Genomic DNA, 17,395 nt, shown 5'->3' on the forward strand with positions numbered 1-17,395 from the left:
GATCTTCTGTCATCTGTGCTTTAAAGAGATGTCTTGAGGCTAATGATTTGAGGGCTATAGCATCAGATTAATATCACATTTATTTTATGAATAAAGCATGCATAGGGAAGTAAAAGAATAATAAAATCTGATGAGGCTTTCAGGGGTTTTGCTCTTGTTTGAAAAGATAAAAACTGCACTCCAAACCTTGATTAACAATACAAAACCATATTTTACTCTAACTTGGACACAAGAAGTGAAAAGAATATTCCAAATCTTTACTCTGTGTTCACACTAAATCAAAGCAGGGGCATGAGTTCTAAAACTTCATACTTACATTAAGTGTTAGTAACATTGCTCCTTATGGCTGATCCTCTCAATATTTCCCTACAGGTGGGAGCTGCTCCTGGACACAGTTTCTGTCTCTCTGAAATCCAAAGCGCCAGTAACTCCAGGTGATATTCAGCATACAGAGGTTTCTACCCTTGTCCCCTTTGTCCCTCTCTGTGCTGATCATTATGAGGAACAGCATGGCCTCTTGAGACTCTATTGTTTTTAATTTCTTAACTGCATTATGCAAAAAAGAAGGAAAGTCTGAGAACTGACCCAGCAATTAATAATGCTTTTTATTTAGAACACGGAGAGGAAAAACGGCTCTAAACTGTCAAATAAAAATTATTTTTCTCAGAAATATATGATAGCATATTAATAGCTTCAGCATTAGATAAGTGTTAGCATATGTGTTGATTAACACCAGTGTTACAGAGTACAGGAAATAGCAGACATATTTTTGCAGTCAAACATAAAACACTTTTCTTCGTGGAAGCTGGATGTTCACTAGATCTTGAGGGAATGGAGAGATGCCAGAGGAGAGGTCAGAGATGGCATCCCTTATAGTAAGAAGGAGGTGGACAATGCCCCAAGGGGAGGTGCAGACAACAGCACAGCAGCGCAGAAAGTCTGCCCTTTTTCACACAGGAATGAAACAGAGCTGGTATGAGAGCGGCACATACATTAATCCATTGAAAATTGAGGTGATATTGAGGTCCTTTGGGTCAACCAGAGATTTCAGGGTACAGTTCTGTAAAATGGTGGTCAGGAATAAAAACAGCTCCATGCGGGCCAGGCCTTCTCCCACACAAATTCGTTTTCCTGAAAATAACAAACACAGAGGGTAGTAACTCCATGTGTGTAACTGTGACTCTGACAAACACTGTGTTTGTGACAGTCACTAAGAGAATGCACGGTAACTGATGAATGATTGGATGAATAATGGATGGATGGATGGATGGATAAAAAGATGGATAGAAGGCAGGATGTCTAGAAGCATGGATTGATAGGCAGATGAATGAAGAACAGACACACATGTCACCCATCTAACATCTGATCTTAACACGCATCCTTCATTCAACAAATATTTCTTCAGTATCAGCTCCATGCCAAACACTTCATTACGTATTTCCACATTATAACTGCTCCTCTGACACTTTGTTTCCACCTGTATTTTTTTTTAAATAACACACACATTCTTGTGTTTTCTGTTCCTAGTCTGATTTCATGATCTTTCCTTCCATTTCTCACATCCTGTGTGCTCAGCTCCAGCCACACACAATCTTCATTAATCTCAAACACACCATGCAGTTTCAAGTTTTAACTCATGTTAATGCTTTTGGCTAAGATGTGCTTTTTTCATACTGCATTGAGGACCTGGGTCAAATTTCAGTTCCTATCCACACTCTTTATTATTTGCTCAAACAGTAAAATGTTCCCTTCTCTGGGTTTCTTCGATACCATACGCGTGCTTCCATTGAAGCATGGGTCATTTGGAATCATTATTCTCTACTTATTTCTTTTTTCTACTGTGCTAAAATGAGAATTCTTGAAGAGAGTTCTCTGTCCTTGCTCTGTTGGTGTTTACAGTGCCAGATATAAAGCTGACATCAGAAGTCACAGAATAAGGAAAGAAGATTCCATGGCCAGAGTCTCAGCACACACACATTGCAGTTGTGGAGATCCAACATCCAAGACATATGGCCATAACTGAAGGAAGAGCAGAGTGCTCTGAAATTATTGCAGAGTATCCTGCCACATTCCCCCTGTTTCCCTGAGCCTGTTGCTATTTGTTGGAAATTCAGACAGTCTTGACGAACAGTAAATGTTCTGCTCTTGTGGTTTATTACCACCATACCATGCCTCTTTCCGTTCTCTCTGCCCCCATTAAGGCAGTTCAAATGCCATTTCTTTCTTTTTTTTTTTGTGACTGGTAAGGGGATCGCAACCCTTGGCTTGGTGTCTTCTGCACCACGCTCAGCCAGTGAGCGCACTGGCCATCCCTATATAGGATCCAAACCCGCGGCGGGAATGCCGCTGCACTCCCAGTGCCGCACTCACCCTAGTGAGCCACGGGGTCGGCCCACCATTTCTGCTATTAGAATGATGCTTACTCAACTTTATGCCTCTCTTCGAGGTATAACAGTTCAAGAAACAGGCAGCTTCTCCCCAACCCCCTACCCCACCAGCCACCATTGCTTTCCTCTCTCACAGAACTCACCCTACTGGATGACAATGATCTGTTTACTCATTTACTTCTCTAACTAGGTGTGAGGCCCTGTGGTGCACTTTGTGTGTTTGTGGATAGTTGGACAGCCTGGAGTGGGTTTTGGGAGTACACCACACAGAAGATACTCAAAGCTGGGGAGTTAGGAACCTTTCCATGGCAGGTGAGGAAACTCTAAATGAGTTTCACCTTCTAAGAGGAGATCTTGGTTACCTTAGTGTTATATCTAGGTGCAGAACCTGATCAATCTATACTCTAGCTTTCTCAATTTGGAAGATCCAGGTCAACTCACCAAGCACCACTAATCTGACCTAATAATTTGGATGTATCATGAACAGGAAAAGTGCATGGGCATTGGGAGTGGTGCTCCTGATCATGGACTGTGAGCTATTCTACCAGCCCCAGAGGAAGCATCACATGAGTTCCAACTGAGCCCAAAAAGTGACCTTATCCACTGAAGTACCAATAGGAATAAATTTCTATTACCTGCTGAGAAGGGCATGAAGTAGTCACTTTTCTTAAAATTGCCACTCTCATCCAGAAAGTGTCCAGGGTCAAACAACTCTGGGTTTGGGAATTCTTTGTCATCATGAAGCACCGAGGTCAGTGATGTTAACACAGTTGTGCCCTGGAATGAACAGACACAGGTAAACTGAGTTATAAAAAGTTGTGGATCTGAAAGAAGCAATGGAAATCACTTGGTTCATTTTCTTTGATCTACAGAGGAGAAAACCTTTGTCCAAAGAAGAGCAGTGACATTTCCAGCCAGCCAGACCACGTAATAAACAGGGATGAGTTTAAGGCCAGTGGCAGTGATCTTTCTCATGTGGCCTCCAACCAGGAACCATCTCATTACTTGAGGAATATAGGATAACTAAAAACAACATTAATGACATGTGCCCTCGCCTCACCAATGTGATTCAGTGGGACATATGGAGCACCTTTGGTGTTTTCCTGCCAAAATCATAACCAGAGTCTAGTGTCTGGAAAACATTCACATAAAACCAGCTTGAGGAAAATTTTTATTTATTTATATTTTTATTTATTTATATTTTTATTTATTATACATATTCATGGGGCAAGGGCTGACTGTCAGCACCTGTCCCCAAGATGTGATGAGTAAAGAGATGCTATGAGCATGCCCACCACCTCAAGTTGCAATTATTACCTGGGTCCTCCACCCAACCTCTCCCCAATGCCCCTCTCTCTACTCCCCTGCTCTGGCTACCCTAGGTCTGTTTTCTCCCTCTACAAGTTCTTCACACTAATGTGGGCTTTCTTTCCTTCCTTCTTTCTATGTTAGCTCCCATGTTTGAGTGAGGACATGAGGTATTTTCCCTCTATGCAGGGTTTATTTCCACTTAACATAATTTTCTCCAAGCTCATCCATGTTGCTACAAAGGTCAGAATTTCATTTTTTTTATGGTTGAGTAGTATTCCATTGTGTTTATATACCACACTTTCTTTATCCAGTCATCCATCGATGGACATTTAGGTTGGTTCCATATCTTGGCTATTGTATATAGAGTCGTGATGAACACAGGAGTGCATGTATACCTTAGACAAAATGATTTCCATTCCTTTGGGTATATACCCACATGTGGTATCAATGGATTTATAGCAGATCTATCCGCAATTGCTTGAGAAACATCCACACTGTTTTCCATAGTGGCTGTACTAACTTACAGTCCCACCAATAGTGTAGAAGGGTTCCCCTTTCTCCACATCCTCAAAAGCATTTGTTATATTCAGTGTTTTTGAGTATAGCTAGTCTAACCTGGATGAGAGGTTATCTCAATGTTTTTAAATTTCCATTTCCTTGATGATTAGTGATGTTGACGATTCTTTCAACCACCTGTTGGCTATTTGTATGCCTTCCTTCAAAAATGTCTATTCAACTCCTTTGCTCATTTTAAAAATTGCATTATTTGGGGTTTTTACTATGTAGTTTTTTGAATTCCTTGTTAATTCTGGATATTAATCCCTTGTCAGATGTATAGTTTGCAAATATTTTCTCCCATTCTGTAGGTGGCATTTTCACACTGTTGATTATTTCCTTTGCTGTGCAGAAGCTTTTTGGTTTGATATAATCCTATTTATTTATTACTACTTTTGTTGTTTGTGCTTTTGGGGTCTTTTTTCCCCAAATATAATTTATTATACATATTTGAGTGGTACAAAATTGACTTTCAGTAGTTGTGTAAAATGTGCAATGGTCAAATCAGGATAGTTAGCTTATTCATCATTATAATACATAATCATTTTTTGTTTCTATGAACCAGTTTCTCATTAACCCCTTCCCTTTTCCATTCCCCTCCCTTTTCCACCTCTAATAACCACAGTTAGGTTTTCTCTTTCCAAATATTCAATGCATTATTGTGATTATTGGATTATTGTTTCCCTCCTTCTCTGTCTCTCTCTCTGTCTCTCTCTCTGTCTCTCTCTTTCTCTGTGTGTGTGTGTGTATATATGTGTGTGTATATGTATATATATATATATATATTGTTTATTTGTTTATTTATGGATTCAGCTCCTAATTATGAGCGAGGATACATGATATTTCTCTTTCTGAACCTGGGTTGTTTCCCTTAGTGTAATTCTTTCCTGGATGATCCATGTTGCAGAATTGGCACAGACTCCAGCCCCAGAGGGACCTGCCCACAGCCCCAGCAGGCACTGAGGTGAAAAAAGTCCTATGTGCCTTTGGGGACCCAGAATTCAGCCTCAGAGAGACCAACCCACAGCTGAAACAGGAGCCAAATTTGTGTACCATAGCCACTGCCACACCTACTGCCACCACAAAGATGGCTCACAACCACAGTAGCAGCCAGGGCCACTCTATAGGCAACCCACCACACACTCAACTACATTGATAAAAGAAGAGCCACAAGCAGAGCCTGCAAATAGAGGAGGAAATCTTTATCCTCATAGCCAACCACAGAGTAATAAAAGAAGCAACTGCTCTACCAGATTACCACACATAAAGAAAAAATACTAGAACTACAAACAAACAAGAAGATACGACACCACCAAAGGAGTACAGTAATGCTCAAACACCAAATCCCATAGAACAGGAAACTCTTGAAATGTCTGAAAAGTAATTCTGAGTACTGATCTTCAGAAAACTCATGGAGATAAGAGAAAATTCAATTATAGAACACAAAGAAACAAGAAAAAATATCCAGAATATCACAGAACAAATTTACAAAGAGATTAATACCTTAAAAAAGAATGTAGCAGAACTCTGAGAAATGAAAGATTCACTCTGTGGGACAAAAACCACAACAGAGAGCTTGAGTGGCAGGCTTGAGCAAACAGTAGAAAGAATTTCGGATCACAAAGACAGTTTTTCAAAATAACCCATGTTGCAAAAGTTCATTCTTTTTTTATGGCTGAGTAATATTACATTGTGTATATATACCACAATTCCCTTACCTGCCACCCACTGATGAACATTTAGGATGGTTCTATAGCTTGGCTTATGATAATAGAGCTGCAATAAAATGGGAGTGCAGATATCCTTTTGACATTATCATTTCCATTCCTCTGGACTAAGTAGTGGGATTGCTGAATCATATGTTAGTTCTATCTGCAATTGTTCGAAGAAATTCTATACTGTTTTCCATAATGGCTGTACTAATTTACAGTCAAACTAACAGTGTAGAAGGGTTCCCCTTTCTCTGCAGCCTCACCAACATTTGTTTTTCTCAGTCTTTATGATAATATCCAGTCTACCTGGGGTGAGGTGATATCTTAAAGTGGTTTTGATTTGCATTTCCCTGATTACTATTCAAAAAGTCTTTACCTACTCCTATTTCTAGAAGTGTTTCCCCTGTGTATTCCTTTAGTAGTTTTATAGTTTCAGGTCTTATATTTAAGTCTTTCATCCATTCTGAGTTGATTTTGGTTCATGGCAACAGGTGCAGGTCTAGTTTCATTTTTCTACATATGTATTTTCCATTTTCCCAGCACCTTTTATTGAAGAGGCAATCTTCTCCCCAGTGTATGTTCTTGCTGCCTTTGTCAAAGATTGGTTGTCTGTAAGTATGTGGGTTGATTTCTGGGATCTGTATTCTGTTCCATTAGTCCAAGAGTCTATTTTTATGCTGGTACTGTATTGTTTTGGTTACTACTGCTTTGCAGTATAATTTTAAGTTAGGTAATTTTATGCCTCCAAATTCTCTCTTTTTTTTTTTTTTTTGTTCAGGATTGCTTTGGCTATTTGAGGTCTTTTGTTTTTCCATATGGATGATTTTTCTCTTTCTTTGAAGAATGTCATTGATATTTTGGGGGGATTGCATTGAATCTGTAGATTGTTTGGGGTAGTGTGCACATTTTAACAATGTTGATTTTTCCAATCTAAGAACATGGAATGTCTTTCCACCTTTCTGTGTCTTCCTTAATTTCTTTCAGTAATGATTTGTAGTTCTCATTGTAGAGATCTATCACTGTCTTGCTTAAATTGATTCATAGATATTTAATTTTTTTTGGTTACTATGGTAAATAGTCTTGCTTTCCTGATTTCTTTTTCTGCTATTTTTTTATTGGACAAAAAGATGCTACTAATTTTTACATGTTTATTTTGTATCCTGCAACATTACTGAAATACACAGCTCTAAGAGTTTTTTTGGCAGAGTGTTTAGGTTTTACTGTATATAGGATGTTGTCATCTGCAAACAGGGAGAGTTTGTCTTTTCCGGTGTGGATGCCCTTTATTTATTTCTCTTGCCTGATCACTCTTTTTAGCACTTCTAAAACTATGTTAAATAGGAATGGTGATTGTGAACATCTTTGTCTTGTTCCTGTTCTTAAGGAAAAAGCTTGGAGCTTTTCCCCTTTTTGGATGATATTGATAGTGGATTTGTTGTATATGGCTTTTATTGCATTGAGATAATTTCCTTCTGTACCTAATGTGCTGAGAGGCTTTATCATGAAGGGATGTTGAACTTTGTTGAATCCATTTTCTGCATCTCATTGAGATAATCATATGGTTTTTGTCCTGGATTTTGTCGATGTGGTGTATCACATTTATTGACTTGCATGTGTTGAATGATTTCTGTTTCCCTGTGATGAATCCCATTTGATCATGGTGTATAATTGTTTTGATGTTTTGCTGTATTCTGAATGCTAGTATTTTGTTGAAGATTCTTGGGTCTTTGTTCTTCAAAGATATTGGCCTATAAAGTTTTGTGGTTTGGAGTGTGTGTGTGTGTGTGTGTGTGTGTGTGTGTGTGTGTGTGTGTGTGTGTGTGTGTGTGTGTGGTATATTTCCCTGGTTTTGGTATCAAGATGATGCTGGCCTCAGAATGAGTTTGGGAGAATTGCCTTTGTTTCAAGTTTTTAGAATAGATTGAGGAAAGTGGGTGTTAATTCTTTAAAAGTCTGGTAGAATTTAAGAGTAAAGCCATCAGGTCCTGTGCTTTGCTTTGTTGGGTGACTGCTGATGACTGCTTCAGTTTTGTTGCTTGTTATTGGTCTTTTCAGGTTTTCTGTTTCTTCTTGATTCAGCATTGGTAGTTTTTATGTGTCCAGTAATTTTTCTGTTTCCTCCAGGTTTTAAAATTTGTTGATGTGTGGTTGTTTGTAATAGTCTCTTGGTATTTCTGTGGTATGGTCTTAGTGTCTCCTTTTTCATTTCTTGTTTTTGTTGTTTGAGTCTTCCTCCTCCTGTTCCTCCTCCTCCTCCTCCGTCTTGTTAACCTAAATAATGGTTTCTCTATTTTTTTATCTCATCAAAAAGACAATTTTTTTGATTCATTAATCTTTTGTATTGTTTTTTAGGTCTTTACTTCATTTAGTTTTACTCTGATCTTTATTTCTTTCCATCTACTAACTTTGGGATTGGATTGTTCTTGTTTTTCTAGTTCTTTGAGTTGTAGCATTAGGTTTTTTATTTGAAATCTTTCTACTTTTTTGATGCGAGCATTAATTGCAATAACATCCTTCATATTATCACTTTTGCAGTATCCCACAGGTTTTGATATGATGTGTCTTTAATTTCCCTAGTTTCAATAAATTTCTTGATTTCCCAGTTAAAATCTTTTTGGACCCATTAGTTGCTCAGGAGCCTGTTGTTTAATTTCCAATTCTTCATATAGTGTCCTGAGTTTCACATGTTATTAATTTTTAGTTTTAATCCATTATGGTCTGAAAAGATGCTTGGGATGATTCTGATTTACTTATTTCTGTTGAGACTTGATTTGTAACCTAACTGTGGCCTGTCCTGGAGAATGTTCCATGTGCTGATGAGAACAATGTATATTCTGTAGTTGCTAGATGAAGTGTTCTGTAGATATCTGCCAGGTCCAATTATTCTAAAAGTGTAGTTTAAATCCATTGTGTTTCTGTTGATTTGTTTTCCAGATGATCTGTCCAGTGGAGTGTGGTGTTCAGCAACCCCACTATTATTGCATGGGCTTTTATCTCTTTCCTTGCCTCTGATACTGTTTTCTTTGTGCATCTGGATGCTCTTGTGTTGGGTGCATATGTATTTATGATTGTTATGTCTTCTTACTGGATAGATCCCTTTATCATTATATAATGGCCTTCTTTGACTCTTTTTCTGGTTTTTGGTTTAAAGTCTATTTTATTTGATATAAGAATATCTATTTTTGCTCAGTTTGGGGTTTCATTTGTGTGGTATATCTTTTTCCATCCCTTCACTATTAGTCTGTGTGCATCTTTACAGGTGAGGTAGGTCTCTTTTAGATAGCATATAGTTGGGTCTAGCTTTTTAATACAATCCACCAGTCTGAATCTTTTGAGTAGGAAGTTTAATCCATTCACATTTAGGCTTGTTATTGAGATATATTGCTTTACTCCTGCCATTTTACTGCTTTTTGTTTACATGATTTAAAAATCTTGTTCTCCTTTCTTGCCATTTTACCATTTGTCTTTGATGTTGTTTTTGAGATGACGAGATTACTTTTATTCTCTTTCTTATCCATACTTATGTTTTCCCAGTGGGTTTTGTTCTTTCTTGTGTTTTCATGGTAGTGATTATTGTTTTTCTTATTCTAGATACTGGACTCCCTTCAGAATTTCTTGTGGAGCCAGGTGTGTGTTGATGAATCCTGCAATTTTTGTTTGTCTGGAAAATACACTATTTCTCCCTCGTTTCTGAAGGATAGCCTTACTGGGCCTAGTATTCTTGGCTGGCATTTTTTTTCTTTCACTTTTTGAATATGCCATCCCATTTTCTTCTCATCTGTAGAGTTTCAGTTGAGAAGTCTGCTGTTAGTCAGACTTCTGGAGCTCCCTTATATATGATTTGATGCTTTCCTCTTGCTGCTTTTAGCATTCTCTCCTTGCCTTTGAGATTTGTCTGATTGACAAGAAAGTATCTCAGAGAGGATCTTTTTGAATTGAGTCTGTTTTGTGATATTTGAGCTCCATAGATCTGCAGGTCTGTATCTCTCCTCATATCTGTGAAGTTTTCTGTTATTTCATTGAATAGATTTTCAATGCCTTTACCTTTCTCCTCCCCTTCTGAAACACCCATGATTCAGATGTTTGTGTGCTTCAGATTGTCTGCTAGCTCTCTATTTTCTTCATTTAAAAAATTCTTTTATTCCTTTATTTGTGTGGCTGCCTGGATCATTTCATAAAGACCATCTCTGAGGTCAGACATTGTTTCTTGTGCTTGTTCTAATCTGCTACTTGGGCTCTCAGTGGCATTTTTTATTCCATTGTGTGAATCCTTCAGTTTCAGGTGTTCTGCTACTTTCTTTTTTAAGGTATTAATCTCTTTGTAAATTTCCTCTTTCATATCTTGGATATTTTTTTCACATTTCATTTTGTTGTCCAACTGAGTCTTTTCCTTTCTCATTGAGTTTCAAGATAGTTACTCAGAATTCCTTTTCAGTTATTTCAAGAGTTTCCTGTTCTGTTGGCTCTGATGGTCGAGAATTACTATATTCCTTCAGTGGTGTCATATTTTCTTGCTGCTTCAGTTACTCTGGAATGTACTTTGAGCAGAAAGACTTCCTTCTCTTTTTCCAGGCTCCTCTGCTCACCACTCTCCTTCTGTCACTGTAGTTGTATATGGGACAGGCAACCTGCAAGGTGGTCATGGCTGCTACTGTAGTGACTAGCCGTCCTTACAGTGGTAGAAGCTGTGGTGGTGGTTGCTGTGGATGGCCTACATCTTCAGAACTGGTGCTGGGCCCCTTGATTGTGCTGTGCAAGTGGCACTGTGCCCTGCCTAATTTGCATGGGGTAGATGGGCTTCCCAAAGGCATTTTCCCTGATTTTGCATCGCCAATTGAGGTGGGCAAGCAGGTGCTGGGACCAGCCTTTTGGGAAAGGGTGGGTGGGATTCCCAAAGTCTTTTTACTGCCTGAGCATCCCTAGTTGGGATGGGAGGTTGGCACTCTGGGTCCTGCCTTGTAGGCAGGTAGTGAGTGGGTTTTCTGAGAAATATGTTAAATGACAAATGGCCTGGACTCTTCATAAAGGTCAAGGTTCTGAACTGAAATAAACAAAGGAAAGGGAACTCTTCTTGAAGACTGCAGACTAAAGGGACAATATAACCAAATTATATGCTTGTTCCTTGAGTGGATAATGAGTTGCAAAAGAAAAACAAAGCTATAAAGAATTTTCTGGAAAAATTGTGATAATTTAAGTATTAGCTATATATTGGATATTTTTACTGTGTTTATGATACTTCCTGAGCGTTCATGCTATTATTATCATGTAGGACAAAATACTTGTTCTCGGGACATACATATTGAAGTACTGAGGTCTAGTTAGATAGATATATAAGTATATATATACACACATATGTATGTATATAAGTTTTACTTTTGTTTAGATTTAAAATATAAAGGTGGGAGTCTTTAAATATAAAGGTGGGAGGAAATCCTATCCTCTAAGTTTATCATGTAAAAGGTCTATCATTTTGTTTTAAAATTAATCCCTTTAATCTTTTTAAACAAGCAATACATGAAAATGTTTCTTTGAAATATAAAAGTATATATATATAAACAAATGTCACACAAACAATTGGTATTTCATAAGGAAGAAAATGGAGCATGACCATTACTCCATACAACAAATAAATATCAACTTGCGATATCTCATTGATCTAAATGTGAGAGCTAAAACAATGAAATTTGTAGAAACATAAAAGTAAGTATCTGCGACCTTGTGCTGTCAAATTTTCTTCAGATAGGATACAAATGCACACATACAACTCCCATCACTGCACAAACTTCTACTGAACAGGAATGTCTTATACCAGATAATCACAAACAACATGCACAGATCCATCCTGCCACCTGCTTTTGTATAGGCCATAATGTCAGAATGTTTAAATTGAAAAAATGCCCAAAAGGAATAATATTTCTGACCTGTGAAAATTATGTGAAATTTAAATTTAAGGCTCCATGGAAATAGGAAGATAGCATTATCATTTATTGACACATTGTCTAAGGCTATTTCCATGTTATAAAATATCTAAAATATACTATCTGGCCCATTAGAGAAAAAGCTTGTCAACTCCTGTCTGAGACCACTATCTCCACCTGGATCAGTGGCTCCAGCCCATGGTAGAAGAAATCATTTACCTGATTTCTAAGAGGGTAGATTCAGCCATGCAGTGTTGCATGTTTTTATACTGGGCTGTCCCATGCAGAAGGGAGGGAAAGGGTCATTTCCTAGAGGCTATGGTATTCTAGGCTCAAAAGCCACCAGACACTGCAGGGGCCACCATGTAAAGGGGTGAATGGGTGACTTCAGCAGGTGCAATACTCCCTTCAAGTAGCCCACAAAGCTGATGCAGTGGATGTGAGTGTGTGGCAATCCCTGCCTGATTCCTCAGTCTGTTTCCCATCTAGTTACTAATAGGAAGAAAGACAACTTTCATTAATATTACCTCAGACTCCAATATTAAGGGACAAAAGTCTTCTAGTTGTGTCCATTGGTGAAAACAGAGTGCAATGAAGTCTTAACCCTTGTACCAAATCTGTGATTATCAAGGCAAGTCCCATTACCTCTAAGTAGAATCATGAATTTTGTCTTATCCACAGGATAACATTAGTTAGTAGCTGCGACCTTACCAGTTTCCCTATTTTTTTCCCCATGAAAACATAATGCTTATTTATATTATTTTTAATTTTAAGTATAATATGCTTTAGCTTCAAGTGGTATAGAGAAGCTTATAGATAGCAAATAGAACATCTGTATAAAGACAGAAACCATACATTAGAAGGCATTCTAAACTTCTAAGACAAAAATTGGTTTCAAGATTCCAGAGATGGGAGAACCTCAGAGAGGTAAGCTAACAGCTGCAGTTAATTTCTATTTTTTTATTTATTTTATTTTTTGCACCTGGCTGGTTCAGGAATCTGAACCCATCCATGTCTTTGGTGTTATAACACCATGCTCTAACCAACTGAGCTAACTGGCCAGCCCCTTCAGTTAATTTTTGACTGTATTCACCTCATGTCCAATTCAGAATCAGGGTAGGAAGTGTTACATGATTATGACTGCCTGTGGGAGAGAAATGAAGTCTTTCTGGAAGAAGCGACATCATCAGAAACTCTGAATTTTCTCATATATAATACCTGTATTTCTCCAAAAGTTACTATGCATTTCAAAGATACAAGTAAGTGTCCACAAGCAGAAGACTGTGGGGAGGAGAAGGCAATAAAAAGAGACCCACATTAGAGAACATTTCTTTCTTAATATTATGAGGTCAGTAATATCATGGTACCAGAAACCTGACAAGAAAATCTTGATGAAGAAAAATCACAGACCAAAATCTCTTATGAATATAAATACTGAAGCCTTCAACAATATGAAGCCAATCAAATAGAGCTGTATGTGTCTACTTATGTATATTTATTAAGGAAAGTGAGGTCGATATATACAATCATACCAACAGAACCAAGGAATTGATTTAATAAAATTAGACACACTTGCAGAACAAAAATTCATATTAGAATAAGACAAGAGGACAAATTTTCCTAATCTGGTAAGGCATATCTCTCAAAATTCACTTAAAATATAATATTCCATAGTTCGATGTTAAACCTCTACCCCTTCCTGCTTCTGTTTCAGAAATGAAACATGGATGCACACTATGACAAACTTCATTCAACATCATCCTGGAAATCTTAACCAGTGCAATAATGCAGTAAGGAAAAATTAAGGACAATAGAATCGGAAGATAAGAAACAAAGCAAATATCAATTCAGATAGCAGGATAATGTACATAGAAATTTCTGATGAATCTACGAACATCTAGCAATGATTATTAAATTTACAATGCTTGCTAAATATAAGTTCATAAATGGAAAAGTTCATTTTTTGTTATCTAAATTTATAACAAAAAATATTATCTCAGAAAAACCTAAGAAAAGATTTGCAAGCCACTGCACTGAAAATACATTACTAAGAAAATAAAAGAAAGCTCAAATAAATTGGGAGCTTAACTGTAAGGTCCTCCGATTCCTACTGCTTTCTTTCTGTATCCTGACCAAAAATCACAGAGTGCCTCGACTCTCTGTGACCCAGCCAGCAGCAGGTTCCTCCCAGCAGGCTTGAAACAAAGCTGGGGCCTTAAACATTCCCAGGTACTGATAAAAATATCTAGGTTGTTACCCAAACCGCTAAAAGAAACTGGTCCCACCCGTTGGCCAAATTCCTTAAACCCTCATGTAAACTCCATTCCTTGGCCTCCTCACTGCTGACATACTTGAGTATAACATCTCTTTTCTCTTGCTGCCTGTCGTGAGGATATGCTGCAGGACTCTGTATATAAGTTCCTCCAATAAATTCTTTGGACTGATAACCCTGGCATTTAGTGCTTCTTTCTTTGGAATCCCTAGCAGCCCCATCTTGGGATAGTTTGGGGCACTCCCTTGTGAGAACTCGTGTGCCATCACTTTTGCAGTGATTCCAGCCACAAGTTAAGTAGAATAAAATAATAACCATATCTATCCTAATTGGAAGCATAATCACATTTATGAACTTAAAAATTCAACATGTCGTGGGGTCAATTATTTTCAAATTGATCTAGAGATTTAATGTTACCCTGATAACAAACTGACAGTTTTAGCATTTATTTGGAAATGTAAACACCTCAGAATGGCCAAAACATTATTAAACAAGTAAAACAAATTTGGAAGACTTACACTACCAGGTACCAAGACCTTTTATGAAGCTTTATAACCACAAACTGTAAACAGCATAAAGTCCATTAAGCTGCCATGCATATGAATTGGCTCTTCTCTCATATTGTGTGGGTAGAGGTCTGGAACCACACTGTGAAGTTGGAAATTTCAAGAGCACTGAGTTGGAATATAGGAGAAACAAGCTTACCTTAGGGATGAAGTAGTTTCTGAATTTAATGTCACAGGTCACTGCATGGGGTGCGTTGGTGGGGACGAGGTCAATGTATCTCTGGATCTCATGCACCACAGCATCTGTGTAGGGCATGTGGCTCCTGTCCTGCATGCAAGGGCTGCGGTGTCTGCCAACCACACGTTCAATTTCTTCCTGGACTTTAGCTGATAAGACACAAGGAAGAACTGATGCAAAAGGAGAAAAACGGCACTTTTGTTCTAGTAATTCAAGGATACATAAAGCATTACGAGGGTATCCTAACAGCATTATACACGTAAATTATATGAACAGAAGTACTCCTAAACTTAGAGAAACTATTGCTATAACACAAATGCATATATTTATGCCATAAGCTAAGCACAAAGATTAGTCTGTACATACATATATAACAGCATATATGATAAGTAATGTCAATAGAAATTATGAAATGTTTGCAAATATAAAGTTAGCATACAATTAGGTAAAAAAAATACTCTTGCTGAAAGAGAAACAGGAATCATATTAATTTCATATCAAAATGATTTATGGTGATTAAAAATTAAATTCTGCTAGTGAATCTATGTGTATGTATGTGTTTGTGTGTTTTGTGTGTCTGTGTGTGTGCACTTTGCAGTGGTACTTTCCTCATGTTCCCGCTTCCCGAATGTGGCCACTTTGAGTACTCTAGTAGCTTCTGAAAAATACATTCATATTTCTGAATCAAGACCATCTGTTTCTATTTTCTATTTTTTCACTTATCCATTTCTAGAGAATATGTAAAGATTTCCTGATATAACAGATAAATATTTGAATCTCCATCTCTACCTTATATTTGGACACACACCCACAAACAGATACAGACACATGCACACACACATACACACATGCAGGTCTACTCACTGTGTTTCTTGAATACTAGAGTGCTTCAAAACATTTAGGAACAATTTGTATTATCTTTTCATTCTATTTGTCCACAATTTTTTTGTAGTACTACGTAATATGGTTTTATGACTGATGTTTTCTGACTACATATATATGGTTCACTGGTAAGACAACTAGGATACATTTCATTTTTAAATTTTTGTTGGACTTAAGGATGTCTCTCTTTTAATTTGTAACTTTCTAAGAGGGTGCATAAAAAAGTTCATGGAAAAATCAAATTGAAAGATAATATGAATCTTTCCATGAACTTTTTAAAGATCTCTTATATTACCTGAGTTAGAATTATTTCCTAATACCCAGGTAGATGTTTGAAACTCCTATTTCTCAATTACTGAGAAACCACAAAATCCATCACTTCTCCCTTGTTCTTGGTGTCTGCCCTCACACCTGCATTGTCCACCTGGTCCTTTCTGAAGAGGGTGTTTTCTAGTCCTGGTGCCCAGCAGCCTCCCTGACAGTCTCATTCTCCTACATGAGGCCTCCTGATCCTTGGAGCCCATGACTTCTGACTTGTTTCAGACATTTGGATGGACTACAAGCTCCAGGATTTTTCTGAGAAAGGGAATATAGGGAGTAAAAATTTTGGCAAATGTGCAGGTCTGAAAATACCCTTTTTCTACACTTTTTCTGTTGATACACAAGCCAATAGTTACGCTTGAGAATTTTGATGCTGTTCTGAATCCTAATTCTTTATATATGACCTGGTATGTCTCTCCAAAAGTCTTTATGATTTCCCCTTTAATCTCAGTGTCCTTAAATTCCATGACCCTGGTTCTTGGGGTGAATATTTTTATTTTATTCAGTGTGCTGGACATTTAGAGACAATTTTCTCGTTAGCTGCAAAAATAGAAGGACTTTTTTTTTCTCTAGAGCTGTTCACTCTCAGAAGGATATGTCTGGCTGCTGAATTTCAGAAAGCAAGATGGAGGGAAAAGCTAAGAGTCTCTGAATTCAAGGACAGAACTTTTACCAAACCATTGTTCCCAGCCCACACCTCACATTTTCTCTGTCACTGCCCAGTGTCCCTGAGTATAGGGATCCTTAGACACAGTTTTTCTAGAGACTGAGTCTCCCTTTCCTTGGGGGATAATCAGTTACCTGATAAAAGGAGTCGTGGATGGAACTGGGACAGGAAAAGCCTCCTTTTTCAGCATAATTTTTGACCTTCTCTGACACTTGCTATTTCAAAATATGGAATCTCATGGGACTGTAGGGACACAGACTGGCTTTTCTTCTTTCATATGTCTTCCTCTTCTGACACTAACATTATAACTTCATCTCCTCTGCTGAGTTATTTTTACACTCCAGTCTGATTTCTGTGTTTTAGAAATTTGCTGAAGAGTTGTTGGATGTTTCAAGCACTCCTCTCCTCTGACTTTAATAAGACTAAATTTCATATGTAATTAGGTTATTATTATTTTGGTGGAATCCGATCACAGGAGAAAAAAAAAGTATGTTCCTTATCTGCTGCTTAACTAGAACTCTTTAAAGGCAAATTTCTAAAGTAAAGTTATTCACAAATGATAAAATTATTGACCCCCCCAAAAAATTATTTTTTCATATACTAGTTTTACAGATACAAACTTCTGG

The 17,395-nt window shown here is 37.6% G+C and overlaps 1 protein-coding gene across 2 annotated transcripts in view; it reads right to left on the reverse strand.

Annotated features, from left to right (window-relative positions):
- Nucleotides 1-949: 949 nt before the first annotated feature.
- LOC134382559 (cytochrome P450 2C19-like) overlaps nt 950-17,395 on the reverse strand; it is a 46,223-nt gene continuing 29,777 nt past the window's right edge. For both annotated transcript variants that reach the window (XM_063103217.1, XM_063103216.1), the window contains 3 exons: nt 14,861-15,048; nt 3,023-3,164; nt 950-1,131 (listed from right to left, as the gene is read on the reverse strand). In XM_063103217.1, the coding sequence (XP_062959287.1) occupies nt 950-1,131; nt 3,023-3,164; nt 14,861-15,048 (512 nt within the window). The remainder of the gene's footprint in view (nt 1,132-3,022; nt 3,165-14,860; nt 15,049-17,395) is intronic.

This window comes from Cynocephalus volans, chromosome 7 (genome assembly GCF_027409185.1).
Source record: "Cynocephalus volans isolate mCynVol1 chromosome 7, mCynVol1.pri, whole genome shotgun sequence".
NCBI classification, from domain to species: domain Eukaryota; kingdom Metazoa; phylum Chordata; class Mammalia; order Dermoptera; family Cynocephalidae; genus Cynocephalus; species Cynocephalus volans.